Below are 23,319 nucleotides of genomic sequence, written 5' to 3'. Positions count from 1 at the left end.
CACCCACCCCCAATCCACCTGTAAAATTTCTTCTATTCCCCTTCTCAAGGAGATCCATGTGTCGTCACCCCCCCCAGAGCCCTCTTGCTTACTTAGTCTCCTTGGATCTGGGGACTATAGCATGATTATCTGGGGAACATCTTGGTAACTATTTGTCCTCCACAATTGTTAAGAACCCATTAAGTGAAAAACACTGTATTTCCTGCAGTATCTTGCACCAACTGTCACCAGCAATCACTTCTCAACATTAAAGTCACTTTCTTCTTTACTAAATATTAAGTATTATTACAAAGTATTAGAAACCAAGGCAAAACTTTCCTTTAGAAATTTATCACTGCTCATGCCGGTAAATCCCAGCATTTAGGGGACAGAGGCGGATGGATTGCTGGAAGTTCATGGCTAGTTTAGGCTATACAGCAAGTTCACAAAAGAGGAAAGAAAATTACCTGCAAAGTTTAACTTATTTCTTAATATCTTAAGCAATGTGTACAGCAAAAATAGCTTCCTAAATTTTAACATTTAATTCAGGATTTCAAAAGACATGTTTAGTTTTCTGGGAATAGGATTTTATCCCTCGTTCTATATAATGGATGTAAATGAATGTCATACCAACTTAAACATGTTTTATACATGTTTAGGATAATCTGTAAAGACCAAATATACATTAAATTATAATCTCAACTACCAAAAAAGCCAACAGATTAAAGAGAAAACCAAATATTTGAACAGTAGTTCTATAATTTTTTTCCATTTTCATACCATTTCAAAAAACTGAATTCCGAAGATCTAAAGAACACTCTAATAAGCAATTATGAACCAAGGCATGCCTGTGATCCCAGCACCTGAGAAGTGGAGGCGGATACATCAAAGTTCAAGATCAGCCTTGGTCATACAGCAAGTTCCAGGTTAGTGTGGGACATGTGAAGTCCTGCCTTAAAAAGTAAAGAGGGAGGGAGAGGAAAAGAGAGGGAGATGGAGGGATGGAAGAAGAGAGGGAGTGACTCTAAACCTCAACAGCCAAAACCAAAAAGGTGCTCCAACAACAAAATGAGCAGGTACAAGTCCAGAAACAAGGAAACAAGTCAGGGTCACTTAAGAATCTAAGTGAATCTATGTTGGCTTAATGGAATCTGGCTACCATCTCTCCTGATATCTCTGAAAGTTAGGTGTTACAAATAGATAGCATAGGTTTGTAGCATGATTAACAAAAACCCAGAGACAGATATTGGGGTTCATCCTGAAAATCAGAAAAGCAAAACAGCCTGCCATTGGCTCTTATCTCGACCTCAGTCCAAAAATGGTGATCCTGTCTCAAGGAATCCTCAGAATGAAACTGATGAGAGCTGTCTCCTCCGGTCTTGTACTCCTCTCTAAGGCTGGGATTAAAGGCGTGCACCACTATCAACCCAGTTTCTATGGCAAACTAGTGTGGCTACTGGGATGAAAGGTGTGTGCTACCATTGCTTGGTCCATAAGGCTAATCTGTGGGATTGTTATACTCTCTGATCTTCAGGCAAGCTTTATTTATTAAAATACAAATGAAATACCACTACATAGGATAATTTGTAATGACATGTAAACCTTAACCCAATTCTGGGTCTACATACAGGCTTTAATGATTATTTTATTAATAGGGAAAGAGAAAAGTTTTAACTCTTTTTTAATATTTATTTATTTATTATGTATACAATATTCTGTCTGTGTGTATGCCTGCAGGCCAGAAGAAGGCACCAGACCCCATTACAGATGGTTGTGAGCCACCATGTGGTTGCTGGGAATTGAACTCAGGACCTTTGGAAGAGCAGGCAATGCTCTTAACCTCTGAGCCATCTCTCCAGTTTTAACTCTTTAAAAGAAAATGTATAGCCCAAGCTGTCCTTGACCTTGAATCTGACTGTGAGGCTAACCACAACTAGTTTGTCTTTCATTTTAAGAAAAGTGACAACAATTTAACTTTTATGTAACTATGCTACAGTTTACATGTCAATAATTTATACTAAAATGTCAACACCACACAGAAATAAGATCATCACTTCTTATAATGTGGAAGGAGGAACAGCAGGGAATAAAACCTCACTGGGCTACAGTGAAGCAGACATCCTAATGAAGGTAATGTTTGTTCACATGTTTTTAGTGACTGACATTCAGGATGAAATGTTCTTACCACTTTTAAGAGAATGACTTTCATAACAATGCTAGGTGTTCTGTTATGTGACAACTATAGAAAACCACAGTCCCTCCAAATCCCACCAGTTATGTAACCAGTGTTAACAATGGGTAAGTATGCTTCCGACCTCTATGCATTCATATGTATGCCCAGGAATAATAGCAAAATCACTCACTATATTTATTATAATTTTAATGAAATCCAATAGAAAAAAATCAGAAGCAAAATTGAAGAAGCTGCTGATATAGAATGCTGCCAGACACTGGAGTTATACTAACAACCACTATGTGAAAGTCAAGAAGCTGTGAAAAACTTAACATTGGTTATTAGGGCCTGTCTTAGTCATTGTCCTATTGCTGTGAAGAGACGCCATGACTAAAAGACATCATTTAATGAGGGCGTGTTTACAGTTTCAGAGATCTAGTCAATGTTCATCATGGCAGGATGCATGACAGCAGGCATGGTGCTGGAGCAGTAGCTGAGAGCTACATCCTGATCCACAGTAGGGATGGTACAGGGGATACAGGATTGGCATGAGTTTTTTCAAAGAACCAGCCCCATTAACATACTTTCTCTGACAAGGATATACCTTCTAATCCTTCTCAAATAATGCCACTCCTGGTGACTAAGCATTCAAATATATGAGCCTATGGGGACTGTTCTTATTCAAGCCACCACAGTGCTACCCAAGTGGTCCCACCATGACTGGACTGTATATTCATGCCTTCTGGATTGCAACCTTAGGATATTATGACTTAACATGACAGCTGACCATGGACGATGGTTTTAGAATGCATCCCATTTCCCTCCACAAGCTACAATTTGTCAACATTGTTTGTTTAAATTTATCACATTACATTTACTTCCTATTCTACAAGTATGATTCAATTTCAGTGTCTTGGTTCTATCTTCATGGGTTTGAAGCTGCAATCATCTGCTGTGCTGAACTCTGTGGGGGAACCTGCTGTTCCCTTTCCTCTGAGCCCTTACTGAATGTCTAAATTGAGGCTCGCTGGACCAGGCAAGGGTGCCCCTTCTTTCTGGGATGTTGACTTCTCCAGGCGGCTCTAGTACCTCAGGAATGCCTAGTCCCTCTGTGGTGGAGTGCCAAGGGCAGCACAGGAGGCTTACCTTCACTTTCCTCCACATGGCCTGCTCATCCTGTCAGCCTTTTGGTCATGTTGGAAGCTCTCTGTTACCAAGACTTGCCACCTGTTTCTTTATTTGGTGACACTTGTGTGGAAGGGTTTGAAGTCATGCATCTTGACATGTAACACCTAGCTGTATTCACATCTCCCTTCCTCATCTGGTGGCTGCTAGACATTATATATATTTAGCTGTTGCTAGCGAATAGAGACTTTCTGACTTAGCTTTACTTTTCCTGTTCCTGCCTCAAAGCACTCCCATCTTTCTCTAAAAAGATGTCCAAGGGCTGGGGATATAGCTCAATGATTAAGCATTTGCCTAGCAAATATGACTCCTTGGGTTTGAGCCCAGGCATCATCAAGCAAACAACAACACAAAAAAAGGGGAGATCATTCACAGTACTGGCTAGTTTTATGTCAAGCTAACACAAGCTAGTCTACATCAGAGAGAGAGCCCCAATTGAGAAAATGTCTCCAGAAGATTAGACCTATAGGGCATTATTTAAATTAGTGATTGATGGGGAAGAGCCCACCCCATTGCGGGTGGGAACATTACTGGTCAGGTGGCCCTGGGTTCTATAAGAAAGCAGGCTGATGCCAGGCGGTGGTGGCGCACACCTTTAACACCAGCACTCGGGAGGCAGAGACAGGCAAATCTCTGTGAGTTTAGTCTACAGAGCAAATTCCAGGACAGCCAAAGATACACAGAAAAAACCTATCTCAAAAACTGGGGAAAAAGCAGGCCATTAATAAGTAACATCCCTCCATGGCCTCTGCATCAGCTCCTGCCTTCAGTTTGAGTTCCTATCCTCGCTGCTTTTGATGATGAACTGTTACATAGAACTGTGAGTGAAATTAACCCTTTCCTTCCCCCACATTGTACTGGGTCATATCATTTTATCACAGAAACAGGAGCCCTAAGACATTAACTAAAACATGGTAAATTGGTATGGATCTATTTAAAATATTTAAATGAACTGGGTGGTGGTGGCAAAAACCTTTAATCTCAACACTTGGGAGGCAGAGGCAGGCAGATCTCTATGAGTTGGAAGCCAGCCTGGTCTACAGCTAGTTAGAGGATAGCCAGAGTTACACAGAGAAACCCTGTATTGGAAAAAATAATAATAAAATATTTTAATGTAAATATATTTTTCAATAGAAAAAATAAGTGTATATTCCAAAATACGAGTTCTCTCTGTGACATGGTAATGGACAGGTTTTTATTTTTTTAAAGATTTACTTATGCATACAGTGTTCTGCCTACATGCCAGGAGAGGGTACCAGATCTTTTTTCCCCCTTTGGTTTTTCAAGACAGGGTTTCTCTGTGTAGTTTTGTAGACTGGCCTGAAACTCACTCTGTAGAAAAGGCTGGCCTCGAACTCACAGAGATCCACCTGACTCTGCCTCCTGAGTGCTGGGATTAAAGCGTGTGCTACTACCACAAGGGCACCAGATCTCACTTTGGATGGTTGTGAGCCACCATGTGGTTTCTGGGAATTGAACTCAGGCAGGTCCTCTGGAAGAGCAGCCAGTCAGTGCTCTTAACGTCTGAGCCATCTCTCCCGTCCCCAATGGGTAGGTTTTTTTTTAAATCTGTATTTATACTGAGATAATTATAAATTCACATTTAGTTATAAAAAAATAACAGAAAAATCCAGGTACAGTGGCACATACCTGTGATTTTAGTACTTATATTATATAATGAGATTCTGCCTCAAAAACCAAAACAAAACAAAAGAAATAATACAGCAGAACCCAGGTACATTTTACTCATTTTTTCTTTTTAAAAAAGATTTATTTATTGTATATACAGTGCTCTATCTGCATGCATGCCTGCATACCAGAAGAAGGCATCAGATCTCATTATAGATGGTTGTGAGCCACCATGTGGATGCTGGGAATTGAACTCAGGGCCTCTGGAAGAGGAACCAGTGCTCTGAACCTCTGAGCCATCTCTCCAGCCCCCATTTTACTCATTTTTTTCTTTTTTTTAAATTTTTTTTTATTGATAAAAGGAGAATAAAGAAAAGAAAAAAAAACAAATTTCCACCTCCTCCCAGCCTCCCATTTCCCTCCCCCTCCTCCCACTCTTCTCCCCCTCCTCCCACCCCTCTCCCCTTCCATCTTACTCATTTTTAACTAAAATCCATTTTTAAAACCAGAAAACCCATCAAACAAATAGTCAGAGGTTCATCTAGTAAATAGGAAAAAAAAACTGAACGAACTATTCAACCAGGAATCAACTTCTTCCTCAAGCTTTTGTGTCTGTGTTACAGTATTTAATGCTCTATTTAGAAATTCTATCTTTGTGGATTGTTCCCTCTAGTGGTTTGAAAATTTCCAGAGCAGGGGTGATCTTACTATTTTCACCGTACTACCAGTGACAAGTCTAGCAAATGGGAGAAATTAGAGGAGGCAATAATATGGGGACTCAGCCAAAACCTTTCTGGGATGTGGCAATGGCTTAGTGAGTAAAAGCACTTGCCACACAAACATGAGGATCTCCATTCCGATATCCAGCACCCACACACAGCCATGTAAGATAGCACATGCCTGTAATCTGAACATTCCTTCAGCAAGATGGGAGGTGGAGACAAGAGAGTACCTGGAAGCTTGCAGGCCAGCTAGTCTGACATATGACACAGCAAACAAGGTGGAAGGCAAAGGCCAACACCTGAGAGTCTCCTCTAACCTCCATGTGTTTAATGACATATGAGCACTTGCGCTCACACATACAAAGATAAAAAGAAACTCCTCAAGTCTTAGGCAGTTAAGCATTTAAGAATTCAGATTCTTTTTCAGGCCAGTGAAAGTGGTCTTGTTCAATTTCCATATAAAAATTAGATATGTAAATCCTACTCACTTCTTACTGATTTCTCATTCAGTTAACATTTATTGAGTTTCTACTGTTAACTAGGATGTTGGATACTGAGGATTGTGGCTAACAAGACTGACATGGTCCCTATTTCTACCATATGCTCTAAATTATTTTAATTTTAAATGTGTCCAGGATTATTTTTATATTTTATGAATTTTTAAGACAGCATCTCACACAGTAGCTCAGGCTGGCCTGAACTAACTATGTAAGTCAGGCAGATTTCAAACTTGGGACAATTCTACTGTCTCAGACTCCCAAGTGCTGGGATTACAAGTGTGAACCACCATACCTGGTGTGTACTTTATAAAGCAAATATTTCTTATACCAATAATAATTTCTGAATATTATTTTGCCAGATATAAAACTTTGAATTCTGAGACAATGCCAAGAGGTTATCCAAATAGGCCTAAATTGGGAATCAGTTGTTAAATGAAATACTAAATTAATAATCTTATCTTTAGGAGCTACAATAAATAAAACATCTATAGTCAAGCTGTTTATCAGGCTTTACTTCTATGTACATGGCCATTTTCCTTACGAGACTACAGAAACCACTAAGGCATACAGGGCCCATGTGCCTCATTCTTTTTCTTGTTCACTGTTACATGAAACACACACACATGCATACATGCACGCATGCACTCATGCACACAGATCAGTCAATCAAATGATTGATTACTATAGTTTCAGAACCGTCTACTAAAATATAGGAACAAATAAAATCAACTATTTTAAAAGTAGGTCCTGGACAGATGGCTCAGCAGTCAAAAGTACCAGCTGCTGCATCAGGAGGCCTCAATTAATTACCAGCATCTAATGGTAATGGTACCAGCATCTCATAACCACTTGTAACTCCAGGTCCAGGTGCTACAACGTCATCTTTTGGTCTCTGTGAGCAGCATGATACACATGCAGTAAAAACCATCTATACACATAAAATAATAAAATAAAAAATTGAGTTTGATGGACTGAGGATGTAGTTCAGCTGGCAGAGTTCTTGCATAACATGCATGAAACACCTTATAAAAACCACAAATGGTGGCAACATGCCTGTAATCCCAACACTCTAGAGATCCTCAGTGTCATTCATCCTCAGCTATATACTGAGTTCTTCATTAGCCTGGGCTACATTAGACCCTGACTCAAAAAAATTAAAGTAGTTTTTTTCATGTACTGAGTCAATGCAAACTTGTCATATTACTGCATACATGATTTTCTCCTTAGCCCCAGTTTCATGTATAGGAGGGTTGGAAAACCTGATTTCTAGGAATGGCACACAGTACAAAAATCAGGTCGTTTATTCATCATCCAGTTACCACTGAATCAAAGCTCCAACGTCCCTTATCACTGACCCACTTAAAGAAGAGTGGTCCTTGTATGAAAAAGAATTTAAATAAAAATTTAAAAAAGAAAATAAGGAAAATATACATCATTATGTGTTTCCCCAGTATTTAACATCAACAAAGATTACCCAGAGTTGTCAGTCTCATAAAGAATTAAAAGCATGTTCTCACCAACTGCCAGGTAATAGCTTCAAGCAGAAAGAGCAACAATATTTTATTTTCTTACAAATAAACATTTCACAAAAATTTGACTGGGAATGTGTATGTACTTTTAAACAGAAGGAAAGAAAACAAAGAAGTAAGTTTCAGGACCTACAGACTGTATTGAAAATCTCATGGACCCTATCTTACATATAGTAGGCATATAACACCTATCAACTGAACCAAAGATATGTCCTCTGTAAGATGGGTCCGCAAAATGTGTAATACCACAGTAGTAAAGTACAATGTTCAAATATGTAATTTTGTCTGTCAGATTTTAAAAGCCTTTAAAAATATAATATGCACAAGCTTGCCCTGAGGGAAAAGAAGATGGAATAGAGATTACAAAATCCTTACATATTTTCCACAATAGCATTTGAAACTAGAAAAGAGCAAATAGTCATGGGAATACCCAAGACACACATTTACTAACAATTCAGTGCACTTGCCATGACCCGATGGAGAAGGTGCACCTTTTCTTTAGGCTTTTTATATTTGATTATAAAATGGATGATGTACATAGGCCTTGATCTCCAGAAACTTCAGAAAACTTCAAGTTAGAAGTCAAAATGTCATCAGAAAAAGAAAAGCCAGTATAAAATTTGCTACTGTAAGGCCACTGTTTAAAGTTATTTCATGTACAGACACTATATAATTCTGATGCTTGTTTTTATAACATAAACAAAGCTTTCAACATATAAATGTTTAGATATAATTTGATTAAATTCTCTTGGTGAAACCATACTCAGAAAAGGATGTATCAACAAATAATGCCCCCAAATGATCCTGCTGAGAGTTTTTGCAAAAGAGTTGTAGTTAAATACAACTTTGAAACTGAATTAACAGTGATTAACAGTGATTGTTAAGTGTAAAAAAGTTGCAGCATTCCACTACTGAAAAATAAAGATATTTTATCAAGAAAGTTACAGTATTAGTGTCTTAGTGTCAATTCCAATTCCTGACCAAACAAGATGCTCAGTTATATCCTCAGTTAAGTCCTCATGTAGGGCCAGTTCCATTGAAACAATTCCCAGTTGGTTTTCTGTGGCAATATTGTGTATTCCTATCAAGAGAAAACAAGAGAAATATGAGCTTCAATAGAAGAGTCAGTCATAACATTTGAGCTAGAGTTTGACCCACAGTGCAGTTGTCAAAATGCTTTCATCTGTATAGTGCTAACTTGCACCTCACAATTCACACAAAGTAATGTGGAACCCAGAAGGTGCCATCCAAACACGGAACAAACCAAAACAGGCAAAAATGAATCAGAGAAAAACCCCATTAGATGGCACTGGTCTTTGCAAGTGGAGAAAACACAGTGCTCCTTGGGAGTTTTTCTGGGAAAGCACTCTGGCCTAAACTCAAGATTCAAATGTTGCCTTTCCAGTCCCCAGCCTGATATAACAGAGGCAGAGACGTGCCTAACTAGCATGTTATCCTTTCCATTGCATAGTACTTCTTATTCCAAAACTACATAGGCTCTTGTAATGACTTGACAATTGCAAAGAAAGCGTTTAGAAAATTTTCAGATGGTTGTCAACATAAAGATATAAGGTTTCAATAAATATGAGAAAAAAAACTCACAAGAACAGAACGATTATGATAAAAGTAGTAAGTGTGGGTTTTATATTGTGGTATGATGCAAAAACATTAAACTGCCAAGTACAAACTTGATACAAACTAAGCAAATAATAAAACTAAAAATGGCAGAATGATATGTATTTCAAAGACACTGAAAATAAAAATTTATTCAAATATATCCTTACCTTTTAACTAGGCTCTTACATTAAAACTGAAAAAAATGCAAAAGTGTGTTTATTTTTAGCATTCATATTAGAATGGAAATGTTTAATTCCAAATAAAAACAATGCTGATAGAAAAATCTTATTATTCCTTCTATCTTGCTTAATGAAATGTTAGCACATGCATATACATTTTTTAACATTATTCATCTAAAAGTTGTAGATGGCATTGTATTTTATTCTTTATTAAGTATACAATATAAAACCATATATCTTCAAAGAAAATGTCACCAACTAACAACTTTGAAAACAAATTCTAAGTACAATAATTCTAAAGAAAACTTCAACTGAAAAATCTTATTTTTAAAAGCATGCAATACTTTGAACTACTTTCATCTTGACATAGTTTCTTATCATCTCTCAAACTGATCTCCCACTCCTCCAATGATTTGAAAGTTATTTTTAAATGTAATACTGGACTAGATTTTGTCTAGCTTTTCCCCTTTTTTAGTTTTCTGAGACAGGGTTTTTCTGTGTAGCTGTAGCTGTTCTAGAATTCACTCTGTAGGCCAGGCTGGCCTCTAAATCAGAGATCCACCTGCTTCTGCCTCTCCAGTGCTGGGATTAAAGAAGTACATCACCACTAGCTTGTCTAGGTTTGGTTTTGTTTTGTTTTCTTCTCCAAGACAGGGTTTCTCTGTGTAACAGTTCTGGTCGTCAGGGAATTCACTGTAGAACAGGCTAAACTTGAACTCAAAAATCCACCTGTCTCTGCCTCCCCAGTACAGGATTAAAGATGTGAGCCACCACTTCCTAGCTAAGCTTTCTTAACAACACAGGATCACTGCAAATGCTACCATGCTAGTCTTATATGGGAGTCCCCTCTGTGTGCTGTGATTACCATTAATGAATAAAGAAACTGCTTTGGATCTATAGCAAGGCAGAACTTAGGTAGGCAGGGAAAGTTAGGCTGAATGCTGGGAAAAAGAAAGGTGGAGTCAGAGGGACGCCATGGAGCCATGGTCAGAGTCAGACATGTGGAAACTTTGCCAGTAAGCCACTGCCATGTGGAGATACACAGATTAATGGAGATGGGTTAAATTAATATGTAAGAGTTAGCCAATAACTAAGAGTTAGCTAGAGCTAATAGGCCAAGCAGTGACTTAAATAATACAGTTTCTGTGTGGTTATTTTGGTTCTGGGCGGCTGGGAGGAACAAGTGGCCTCCTCCTTCTATACTAGCCTTACTGTGTCTCATCTTAATTTCCTGGGACCTTGCTACCCATTACTATCCAAGCGGCTGTCCTAAAGCACTACCTTCCCTTCTTACTCCACACAAAAGTATCCTCCTGCTACCATTTCAAATAAGAAATAAATTACACACAGTTTGAGGCCCTCAGTATATTGTGTATTTCTTTCTCCTTAATACTATATACTACTGACAAACATGGACCAGAGAGGCTTCAGCTCTTTCTGTGTCTAGGTCTTTTTCAAGCCTCAGCTTATAACCTCTGGGAAGATAGTGTCAGGGAAAGGACTTAGTGCACATCTCCTCACCACTCTTGCCACAGACATCTTTCCCTTTAGAGAAATTAAGCTCTTCAAACATATGACTTCTCAGAAAAGAGTTAACATAACAGGAGTTACTGCTATCCTTGGAAGTGTCTGCTTTCAAGGCTGGCCTATGGCTGACATTTCAGGGGAGTCTGACCATTAACTGGAGAGTACTCAAAGTGTAAATTACATGGTTTATGCTATTTCCTTTTGAGAGCCTAGAATGTGGATGTGTGTCCACTAAGGGGTACCCACATGATAAGCTCTTTGTAACAACACTGGGCCAACTGAGTCTCTAGTGAGCTCCAGCTGGCAACATTGCATATACATTATCATAGCCAACTGCTAAAGGAATTATTCATGCCCTGAGTTCCATTGGGAAATAACCCTCACAAATTTGTAGGAAGTTTCCCCTCAATTTTGCTGTGTATCCTTTCATTGTAACAAACCAGTCACATACCAATATAGTTAAATACTTAGTTGTCTCTGTAGATTATCAAACACAATTTTTGCTCATCTGGCAGTTTTTGCTCACTAACCTTCTGGAGCATGTATGTATGTGTGTATTCATGATCCAAATTCAATTCCATTAAAAAAACACATTTTTCAGTCTGAGAATGACAAAAAGTAAAACAGAAGGACAGACTGATGAGGCATGGTCTAGCCTTAAGAAGTGGATTGTTTGTTTGACAAATGAGTAAGACAAACAGAAATAACTCAGACTAAATGAAACAAGAGTTAAAGAAGTGAGGCGGGAAGCTTGGCAAAGTTTTTCAGTAGCTCTACAAAGAAAAGGAGGATTTTACAGTAAAGAATGGAAGTCAAGTTTGCTGGCATATGCCTGAAATTCCAGCACTTGAGAGGTAAAGCAGGATTAGTCTGAGGCCAACCTGAACTACATAGCAAGACCCTGCTTCCAGAAGGGTAGGTGGTGGTACTAAGGCTATTTCTAGCTAAGAGAATAGTAAGAATAATGAAAACACACTTAAAAATGCAGATGACTATGGTGAAAAGTGCCTGGAAAGAGATCTTAAGGCTAGACCTGGGTAACAGGTTTGGTTTCTTTGTGTGAACAACAGATACTTGGAAAGTGTTTGTGTATATAAGTTATAATAGAACACTAACTATGCTAGGAACCGAGAGATAAGCAAATTACAGGATCAGGAAAACACAATGGTTGGAATGCTCCTAAATATAGGCCAATGATATCTAAGAATCTAGTTTATAATGAAGGGAGCATTTTCTTCCTTTGCTTCTTTCTTTCTTTCTTTCTTTCTTTCTTTCTTTCTTTCTTTCTTTCTTCCTTTCTTTCTTCTTTTTTTCTTTTTGAGACAGGGTTTCTCAACAGTCCTGGCTGTCCTGGAACTCACTCTGTAGACTATGTTGCTCTTAAACTCAAGAGATCTACCTGCCTCTCTACCTACCAAGTGCTGCTATTAAAGGTGTTCGCCACTATGTCTGGCTTGAAGAGGGACATTTTCAATTGGCAAGGAGAGGACAAAGTATTCAATAAATGATGTTATAAAACTACTAGTAGGAAACAGATCTTGGTTTCATATTATATCATAAAAAATCTAATGGATTAAGTATGCTAACTATAAAACCACTTGACACAGTAAAGAATTTTCCTAAGCATAATTTTGATATAAAACCTCAAAGTCATACTGGAGAAATATGACAGATTCACGTCAGTCTTGAAAAAGTTCACTGATGTATGAAGCCAACCTAAACAGTTGTCAAACAAAGTAAATACTAGCAAAATATATGGTAAGGTAAAGTTTCAGTGAGTCAAGAACCCACAGAAAAGCCAGCCTGATCTATAGAGTGACTTCAGGACAGCCAGGGGTACAAAAAGAGAATCTGTCTAAAATAAGAAAGTAAAGAAGAAAGAAAAAAACCCTCTAGGGAAGCAGATATATAAATAAGATACGTTATTAATAACCAAACAAAAGCAGATAATGATGTGGGATTCTCCTCTGCATGCTGTAAATACCACTGGTGAATAAAGAAACTGCCTTGCCCTGTTGATAGGGCAGAGTAGAACTAGGCAGGGAAAACTAAACTGAATGCTCGGAGAAAGGAGGCAGAGTCGGAGAGAAGCCATGGAGCCACCGCCAGAGACAGATATGCCAAAACTTTGCTGGTACATCACAGCCACATGGCAATACTCAGATTAATGGAGATGGGTTAGTTTAGGATATAGGAGTTAGCCAGAAATACACTTAAGCTATTGGCCAAACAGTATTGTAAGAAGTTAGAGCTAATAGGCCAAGCAATGATTTAATTAATACAGACACTATGTAGCCCAGGATAGGCTGGAATTTACTGTGTAGCCAAGACTGACCTCAATCTCACAAACTTTCTGTTTCACTGCTGGTCACTCCTCTCAAGTGCTGGAATTACAGATGTCTACCATCATATATTGTAGAAATGCTTACCTTCTTTAAGAATGTATAAAAGAAGTTGGGCGGTGGTGCATGCCCTTAAGCCCTGCACTTAGAAGGCAGGGGCAGGAAGATCTCAGTTAGTTTGAGGCCAGTTTGGTCTACAGAGCGAGTACCAGGATAGCTAGGGCTACACAGAGAAACCCTGTCTCAAAAAACCAAAACAAAAAAGAAAAAAAGAAAAGAAAAAAGAAACTAGGTATTCTTGTTCATAATCCCAGTACTTGTGTAGCTGAGGTTGGAGGGTCAAGAGATCAAGACCAACCTGGGCTATATGGTAAAATATTGCCTCAAAAATGTTTTTAAAAAAACATATAAAAGAGAAATGAATTAGAGAAGTCACTTCCCAGATCACAAAGTTTCAAAGGTGATGATGCTTCTGGTAACATTTTCTTTATATGTTGACATGTTGCAACTCAGTAAATTCTTGCTGATTCATTTGATCTCAGTTCTTTGTCTTTGTGCTGTATGACTTTCAAGCTTTCTTTCAATCCCCAAGGTCATAAATCCCAGTCTCAGACTTCCTTTCCATGTATCTTTTATGCCTTTCCTAGCCACGGCGATTTCTAAATGGTACCTAACGTATAGGAACTGAAGGAATACTGAAGTATGGATAGTTCTAAGGAACTTTGTGCCTTCCTGACCAGATGTACAAGTGCTGATGGTTTTTTAATGTCTATCTTCTTACCTCTTATATTTTATTTTTTTTTAATTTCTTGAAACTAAAATATAATTACATTATTCCCCCTTGCCTTTCCTCCTTTCAACCGCTTTTTTTTTTTTTAAAAAAAAAACTAGGTTTTGGTTCTATTTTGATATATAAATAGACCATCAAAAGTATTTTGTTTTCTGAGACAGGGTCTTAGGCTGTATCCTTAATTCTCTTAGAACTCACTATATATCCCAAGCTTGCCTTGAACCCATGGTAACGCTCCTATATTATCCTGAGATTACATGCCTGGGCCACCATGCCCAACTGTCCCTCAAGTTTTCCAAAAACTTCCTCCTGGAATGGGGCTTGTTACATGAGATACTTCTTGGTGATAGTAGATTAAAAACAAGCCCTGTTCCAGGAAGTAATGGATATACATTCCTCATCGTCCAGTTCAAATACAAAATTCAAGAATAAAGAGACCCATTATGGCCAGGCAATGGCAGTACACGCTTTTAATCCCAGCACTTAGGAGACAGAGGCAGGTGGATATCTGTGAGTTCCAAGAAATCCAGAGCTACACAGTAAAATTCTGTCTTGAAAAGAAAAACAAAAACAAAACAAAAAAAGGAAGGAAGAAAGAAGACAGACAGACAGACATTATAAATGAAGACAGGAGACAGTTAATTCCCCAACTAAGGAACAGGGTCCTGGATTAGATCAGACTGTTCTTAGATTATATTCTCTTTGGTCCAAGATGGCCCTTTTCCAGGATCTTGGCCAAAAGAAATCCTCTTTTGTCAGGATTATTTCCATTGGTAGGCTTTTTGTTTGTTTTTTTCTTTGTGGAAATTTCTAAAGTCCCTACCCTTACCTCATCCAATCAGGTCCCTGCTGTCATTTAAAGTGCATCTTGCTCAGTCCAATTCAAGAAGGAAGCAGAGGACCAACCCTTGCTCAATCGTGTGTGTGTGTGTGTGTGTGTGTGTATGTGTGTGTAAGTATATATACAAAAACCCAGACTCCCTGGGGGGCAAAAGGTGCTCCAATTCTGGACCCTTCTCCTCCTTACAGAAGGCTCTCTCTCTCTCTCTCTCTCTCTCTCTCTCTCTCTCTCTCTCTCTCTGTGTGTGTGTGTGTGTGTGTGTGTGTGTGTGTACGTGCATGTGTGTATGTGTGTGTGCGCGTGTGTGTGTTTGTGTGTGTATACACTTGAAGGGCTGTAAACAGCTAATGGATGTAAGGAGTCTGGCGTGCCAGAATAGAATTAACACAGGTTTGTCATGAATATGGGAGATTTTTGTCTTTTCTACTTTTCTATTTCTGCTTGGGATCTTATTTTGTGGGTAGTTGAGAATCAAATGCAGTTTTATTGAAGCCATTGTTATGATGCTAGGCAATTGAAGGAATGCACTAAGCACATGTCTAGAATCAACCCTTACCACTTTTCCAAGACTGTTTTATAGTAGAAATAGAACAGGAAGTATGCATCTGATAGCACAGAAAGCAGACTGCACTGAAGATGGGAAACACAAAATTCCCATCATGTTTAGCAGGCTTAGAAAAAACAATAAAAGAAGTCATATGGAACCACAAAAGACCACAGATAGCAAAGCAATCCTAAAAAGTAAGGACAATGCTGGAGGAAATTATATGATAGAGCTATAATAATAAACACAGCTTGATACTTGTATAAAAATAGACAGAAAGACCAATGGAATAGAATAGAGGGTCAGGAAATAAAATGGCAAAGCCATTTCCACTTAATTTTTTGAAAAGGTAGAAAAATATGCTATGCAAAAAAGAGCCTACTCAATAAATAGTGGCAGCAAAGCTGAATTTCTAGCCAGAGAAAAATGAAATTAGACTGGTCTTTCACCTTGTATAAAAATCAATTTAGAATGCATCAAAGACTTATAAAGCCTGAAACACTGAAAGTTTTAGAAAAAAACACAAGGGTGACTCTTCACGATATTGGGGTAGACAAGAACTTAATAGAACACCAACAGCACAGAACTAATACTAATATCAAGTGTAACTACAGGAAAATAAAAAGTTTCTGCACAGAAAGGGAAATGGCAAGCAGACCTAAGAGAGCCCACAGAATGGGAGACAAGGGGCTAATATCCAGAATTCACAAACTGCAAAAATCCTAAGTCCACCCATTATTCTGCATTTTTTTTAAATTTATTTATTTATTAAAGATTTCTGCCTCCTCCCCGCCACCACCTCCCATTTCCCTCCCCCTTATTCTGCAAATTTTTAACTTCCTTTTTCTTTAGAGATAAGTAGTAATCCATTTTTATATGTACCAAATTTTCATTATCCACTCCTCTGTTGACTGACGAGTAGGTTGATTCCAATTCTTTGCTACAGTGAATAAAGCAGTAATTAAAAATAGGTATGTGTGCAAATATCTTTATGATAGGGTATGAAGTTCTTTGGGTATATATGCCTAGGAGTGAAAAAGCTGAGTAATATGGTAGTTATTATTTTTTTATTGATTTTTATTGAGCTCTACATTTTTCTCTTCTCCCCTCTCTGCGTCTCCCCTTCCCTTCAATCCTCTCTCAAGGTCCCCATGCTCCCAATTTACTCAGGAGATCTTGTCTTTCTCTACTTCCCATGTAGATTAGATCCATGTTTGTCTCTCTTAGGGTCCTCATTGTTGTCTAGGTTCTCTGGGATTGTGATTTGTAGGCTGGTTTTCTTTGCTTTATGTTTAAAAACCACTTATGAGTGAGTACATATGATAATTGTCTTTGTGGGTCTGGGTTACCTCACTCAAAATGATGTTTTCTAGCTCCATCCATTTGCCTGCAAAATTCAAGCTGTCATTATTTTTTCTGCTGTGTAGTACTCCATTGTGTAAATGTACCACATTTTCCTTATCCATTCTACGGTTGAGGGGCATTTAGGTTGTTTCCAGGTTTTGTCTATAACAAACAACGTTGCTATGAGCATAATTGAGCACATGTCCTTGTTACAGTATGATTGAGCATCCTTTGGGTATATATCCAAAAGTGGTATTGCTGGATCTTAAGGAAGGTTGTTTCCTAATTTTCTGAGAAATCGCCACACTGACATCCAAAGGGGCTGTACCAGCTTGCATTTCCACTAAGAATGCAGAAGTGTTCCCTTTACCCCACAACCTCTCCAGCATAAGTTGTCATCAGTGTTTTTGATCTTGGCCATTCTTACATTTACACAATGACTGTATTACTCTACTCCTACCAATCGTAAATATGGATTTCCTTATTTCTATACCCTCTCCAAATTCTCCTCTTGGATTTGTTGATAACAACCATTCTGATTAGGGTGAGGAAATTATCTCAAAGTAGTTTTAGTCTGCAGTTTTCCTGATGGCTAGAGACACTGTACACTTTATAAAAGTTATTGACCATTTGCATTGCATTTGTTGACTGGCGCAGTTTTATCTCCTTGGCATTTTATTACTGCAATTCTTTGTGAATTCTGGACACTAGCCCCTTGTCAGAAATACAAGGTTACACAATCTCAGAAATAAATAAAACCATAGCTCTCTCTCATATGCAGAATGTAGCCAATAATAGATGTATATAAGTAACACATGGACATGTGAGAACAGTACAACATGAAAAGGAGAACAAGAAAGACTAGGAATAAGGGAATGAGGATGGAGTAAATGTAGGTAATAGACACAAGTTATGAAAGAGTTATGAAAAAGAATATAACTATTTGTTTATATAAACTATTTGTTTCCCTAGTTCTAACTCTGTCTTAGATTTTTTTTTTGTTTTGGTGGAAGATTAGTGAGAAAATATATCCAATACTGAAAATGTAAAATTTAATGTGAAGCTTCAGAGCTTTTGTTTTTAATGTCAATTCTAACTTTATATAAATTTATTAATTTTTATAGACTTTGGGTATGATTAATACTGCTATGGTTTTACTTATTTGCAAGTTTTAAAATAATAAAGTTTATTAAAAATACTTCTGATAGACCAGGTATATGGGAATAAGTAGGTCCAGTTCTAATTTCATGGTATCTAGACTACTTAATTAATCATGCCTCAATTAATTAATCCAGGTGGAGTCTAACTACTAAAAGAATGGCTTCTCCAACACCACAAAAACCTAAAATGTGATGAAATGCATATTAGCTACTGCTCTTTTTCTGTGAAGAGACATGACCATGGCAAGTCTTATAAAAGAATCGCCTTGGGGGCTTTTAATTGGGAGCCTGCTTACAATTTTCAAGGGTTAGTTCATGATCATCATTCCGGAAAGCAGACAGACACAGTGCTAGAGCTGTAACTGAGAGCTTTATATCCTGATTAACAGGCAGCAGGCAGAAAGAGAGACACTGGGCTTGGTGTGGGGGTTTTTGAAACCTCAAAGCCCACCGGCAGTGACACACATCTCCTTCAGCAAAGTCACACCTCCTAGTCCTTCCTAAACAGTTCCACTAATTGGGGATCAAGCATTCAAACATAACAAGCCTATGGGGCCATTCTCATCCAAACCACCACAAGATGCTACACAGATTAAGGTATCTTTCTAGGGTAGAATTTTTAAAGTTCCCTCTGATGCCAAAACTTGGGGTATTAAATGATTTAACTACAGGCTACAGGTATGACTCAAAGGTAGCATACTTGCTTAGCATATGTAAGTCCAACGGTTTTATCTCCAACACCACACACACCCACACTCACACACACAGACAAAATGATGCAAAAGTCACCTCACACTCAGTAAACCCATTTGTGTAAAAGTGTTCTTAATTTAAAGATAATGAGAATCAACATTAGCAGAAACCAATAATTCAAGACTTGATTCTTTTTAGGGCATAAGGACTGAGGTAAAATGGACTGATGGGACCAGTCAACAATTTTCTCACATGTGATGTAGTTTTACAGTAGTACCTGCTAGAGGGAAAGCCTAAAGTTCTAGTCAGTCATAAGTTCCTTAGTTCAGACCTGGCAGATAGAATAGCTTCCATGTCTCATTCCTTTCTCCAAAGATTAGGAAAATGGAGATCACCTGTTATATAGCATACTAACAACAGGGTACCTAATTTCATGCTATATTCAGAGGGCTTTGTTTAAATAAAACTCTATATAAGCCTATCTGAAGATTGCTTGCAAGTACAGACATTGGCCAAATTGGAATAGGCCAAATCAACACACATATAATACTACGATATAGGAATCTAGCTTATGAAAAATAATACAAAAATCTATTATTTTGTAAGTCAAAATATGTTTTTAAAAAGGAGATATTCTGCATAGCTGTATAATACTGCTACAAGTCACTGCTTATAAAACAAAGATCCCAGGTATGGGATACTTCCTTACTAATTGTTGGCCAGAGAGGTCCCAGAGACTCCCACAACAATACAACCTATTGCCATTCCTCTTGGTTGCCTACCAAAACTAGACGATAAGATCTTATTGCTAAAGACTCTACACACCTTGGTTACAAGATATAGGAGAAAGCAAGCTGTAATTGAGATGAATGTTTCCTCCCTGCTGGCTAGATTTCACACTGCTGGATGCTGCTATGCAGGCTGCTAGGGGAGTAAAGGCATCAAAGGTCTTACCAGAGGTGGACTCAGTATACCACAATGACAACCATAGACAATATATGCCCACTGATACAATAGTGGCACAACTATTATAGGATAAAGTGTTCTTGAACTGGATTTAAAGCCAACTCCACAGGAGGGAATACAAGTCTAATACTATAAATCCTGTCAAAACAAAAACAAAAAAAACAAAAACAAAAAACCTATGGCTGGGAAGGTCATGGATCCAGTAGGGCTTACTATTGTTTAGCTAAATTTAACATGGTACCAAACTGAAGTCTAAATTTTTATGCTTAAACTTATAGACAAATGATACTCCCAGCTTTGGTCAGAGAAGCTTTTCTTTGTAGTGAATACCAATAAAGATGCTTCAAATAAGTGATGGTTGAGTACTCAAACAGGATCTTCATTTATACCAACCTCTCTAAGGCACAGGAACACCACAAACTAGAGTATGGAAAGAACATAAGAGCAAGATAATAGGGAGGAGGATTGCAAACACTATCTTCACGACATGATAAAGCCATGTCAAAAAAACGATCTCACAGCAGCTTGCTTGCACTTATCATGCACAAGAACAGGAATGTCAATAGCCAGTCATGGATCAGAGAAGGACTGACAGGCCCCTACCCTCTGTGGTGGTTTGAATGAGACCGGCCTCTAAAAGCTCATGTAAGTTACCTCTGTAAATTGGTAGAACTGTATAGGAAGCATTAGGAGGTGTAGCTTTGTTGAAAGAGGTATGTCACTAAGTACAGGCTTTGAGGTTGGAACCCAGATCATTCCAAGTTAGCTTTCTCTGCCTTGTGCTTATGAATTATGGAGACTTTAGCTATTGCTCCAGTGCCATGCTTACCTGCCCATTGCCATGTTCCCTGCCATGATGGCTATGGACTCTAACCCTCTGAAACTATAAGTCCCAAAATAACTATTTCTTCTGCCACTCGCCTTGGTCATGATGCTCTGTCACAGCATCATAAAAGTAACTAAGACACCCTCCCAGTTTAACATTTGGAAACTGATGAATTCCTGGGAAGAGATAATCATTGCCTTCAGTTGTGGGCTAAATAGTGAGCCCTAGAGGCTCTAATGGACAGTTGCAAAAATGTGGCCACAGAGATAATCTTGGTTAAATTAATGATCACAAACAAAAAAAAAAACAAAAGCAAAAGCAAAAAACAAACAAAGGCATGAATGTGAGAAAGGGGACCTGTGGGAAAAGGGAGGGAAAATGGCAGGGATAGGAGGGAGATAATGAGAAAATGAGGAATCAAAGTAAACAGAATATATTACATACATGTAGAATATTGTCAAACAAAAAATTAATCAATTTAACGTGTTTTATTTAGCCAGGCATGGTGGGACATGCCTTTAATTCCAGCACGTGGGAGGCAGAAGCAGGTAGATCTCTGTGAGTTCAAGGCCAGCCTGGTTTACAAAGCAAGTTCCAGCACAACCAGGGCTACACAGAGAAACCTTATCTTGAAATATATATATTATTTTAAAAGGAAAGAAAGAATATAGAAGAATATGCCTAAGTGAAAGAGTATTATTAGACAATGAAAAAGTAGTAAATACCAAACTTTTGGCCTTAAACTTGTGGTAATCCTCCCACCTCTGCACCCTAAGTGCTGAAATTACATACCAGGCCCAGTTTTGATAATAATTTTGAAAAATCCAATGTGTGCTTGGATGACATCTAAAGCATCAGAATAGCAGTGAAAGGCAACAGAGAAATTGTCCTCTGACCCATAGTGGCCTAGCCTCTAACTGTAAACTGCTATATTATAGGTCATCCAGTCTTTACTTAAATGTTCATTTTCAAGGTTAACTAAATGACAGAAATGCTAAAATACAACGTTCAGAGAGCTGTGTTGTATAATGATTCCCTCCAAGATTGAAATATTCTATCCTGCAGGGACATTCCTTGAGCAGGAAGTATACAATTCAAGATAGCTTCAGAAAGTCCTTGAAACTGATCAGATTCATGAGGCCCCTTCCAATCAGAGTAAATAATAAAAGCTAAGAGTCCTTCTCAGATGGAAGAAAGCTGAGCTGACTCTCAAATGGGAATCAAGCTACCAAGAATACTGAGAAGAGTTCTCAAAGGAAAAAAGCTGCAAAGAAGACTGAGACCAGACCCACTGCCAGAAGAGGCAGAAACCAGCAGAGCTACCTGGAGGTTTGAGACCAACTGAGGCCCCTAAAAAAAGCACTCTCCGACCTGTTGAGCTGCCTGCAAGCTGTGCAGTGTGCTCCAGGTTGCCAGCTTTGTAAACTGCCACCAATGCTGGAGTGGGCTTTGTGATGCAGCTGTCCTTGAGTCATTTCTGACCCTGCAAGTAACCCCAGTAAAACTCACTGGTTACCTCGTGGGACCTTGGTGATATCTGTACTTCTGTCTGTCATAGGTTCCCTATCTAGGGTGGTAGACACATATGTTACATCTTCCCAGGAAAAGTTTTGTCATACAATAAACTGGCATATGCAAATTGTTTCAGGTAGAATGGCTAAAAGCATTTTAAGTTAAAATAGTTTCACAGTTCCATAAGCATTAATCTTGAAGTTTTCATTTAACTACCATACAATGAGAGCATTTAAAAAAATCTAGGTTGTTTCTTAAACTAGATGAAAAACCCAATTACCTAACAAACATTTAAAGTTACTCAGATTTTTAAAAGGTTATCGTCAAACTAACCTTTTTTCTCCTCAGAAATCTGTTTCTGAATTTATTGGTAATAAATCCCCTTGGTCCAGCAAACCGTAAACGCTGGTATTTAGCCTGAATATACAAGCTCTTCTGTACCAGATGTGACTTAAAATGGGGCTGGAATCTGCCACCCAAAAAGTTCTGTAAAGGATCCAAAGAGAATTAAATGTTAAAAATACAGTTCCCCAATCTATTCTATTAGTATAACAGACAGGAGAATAATAATTACAACAGGCCTTAATTCTAGGCACCAACAATATTTTTAAGGTGTTAATACTGGCTCTAAAGTATTTCTTCAAACTAGATACTAGCTTATTTTTTGTATTATTTAAAAAAAACTTTGCTCTATAGAAAATAGATTTTAGAAATGGTTAGTAATGAGCCTAGGAAGATGTCTCAGTCACTAAAGTACCTGTTAAGCAAGCATGGGGACTTGAGTTCAGATCTCCAGTACCTGACTATAAACGCCAGTGATAGGGGGTGGGGTAGGGAGGTAGTGATAGGCAGATCCTTGGAGTTTATAGGCAAGCCAGCCTATCTGAATTGTTGAGCTCCTGGTTCAATGAGACACTATCTCAGAAAATAAGGTGGATCTAGTTTCATTCTTCTACATGGTGAAACTCAAGCTTCCCAACACCATTTATTGAAAGACAATTGTTTTTCTTCAGTGTCTATTTTTGTTATCTTTTAGCATGAACTTATATACAGGTTCTCTATTCCACTGATCTGTGTTTATTTTTTCACAAGTATTCTGCTGTTTTTCATTACTATGGCTCTGTAGTTAGCCTGAAATTACACATGCTGAAACCTCCTACACTATTCTTTTTGTTCAGACTTGTTTTTCCTATCACTGTGTCTTTTGTACTTCTAAATAAATTTTAAGGGTTTTTTCTACATTCATGAAGAATGTCCCTAG

General features: G+C 38.1%; 1 protein-coding gene across 17 annotated transcripts in view; it reads right to left on the bottom strand.

Annotated features, from left to right (window-relative positions):
• Positions 1 to 7,731: 7,731 nt before the first annotated feature.
• Positions 7,732 to 23,319, bottom strand: part of Bclaf3 (BCLAF1 and THRAP3 family member 3) — a 60,048-nt gene continuing 44,460 nt past the window's right edge. For 6 of the 17 annotated variants that reach the window (XR_012909071.1, XR_012909072.1, XM_075958298.1 and 3 more), the window contains 3 exons: positions 22,392 to 22,544; positions 9,502 to 9,527; positions 7,732 to 8,798 (listed from right to left, as the gene is read on the bottom strand). Coding sequence is in view for 15 of the 17 variants with exons in the window: in XM_075958298.1 (XP_075814413.1) it covers positions 9,522 to 9,527; positions 22,392 to 22,544 (159 nt within the window). In the remaining 2 variants the exon portion in view is untranslated. The remainder of the gene's footprint in view (positions 8,799 to 9,501; positions 9,528 to 22,391; positions 22,545 to 23,319) is intronic. The other 11 variants (XM_075958301.1, XM_075958294.1, XM_075958295.1 and 8 more) reach the window with 5 other exon arrangements.

This window comes from Microtus pennsylvanicus, chromosome X (genome assembly GCF_037038515.1).
Source record: "Microtus pennsylvanicus isolate mMicPen1 chromosome X, mMicPen1.hap1, whole genome shotgun sequence".
In the NCBI taxonomy this organism is placed as follows: Eukaryota; Metazoa; Chordata; class Mammalia; order Rodentia; family Cricetidae; genus Microtus; species Microtus pennsylvanicus.
The sequence above is the reverse complement of the archived record's forward strand: the minus strand, read 5'-3'. Positions and strand labels throughout refer to the sequence as shown.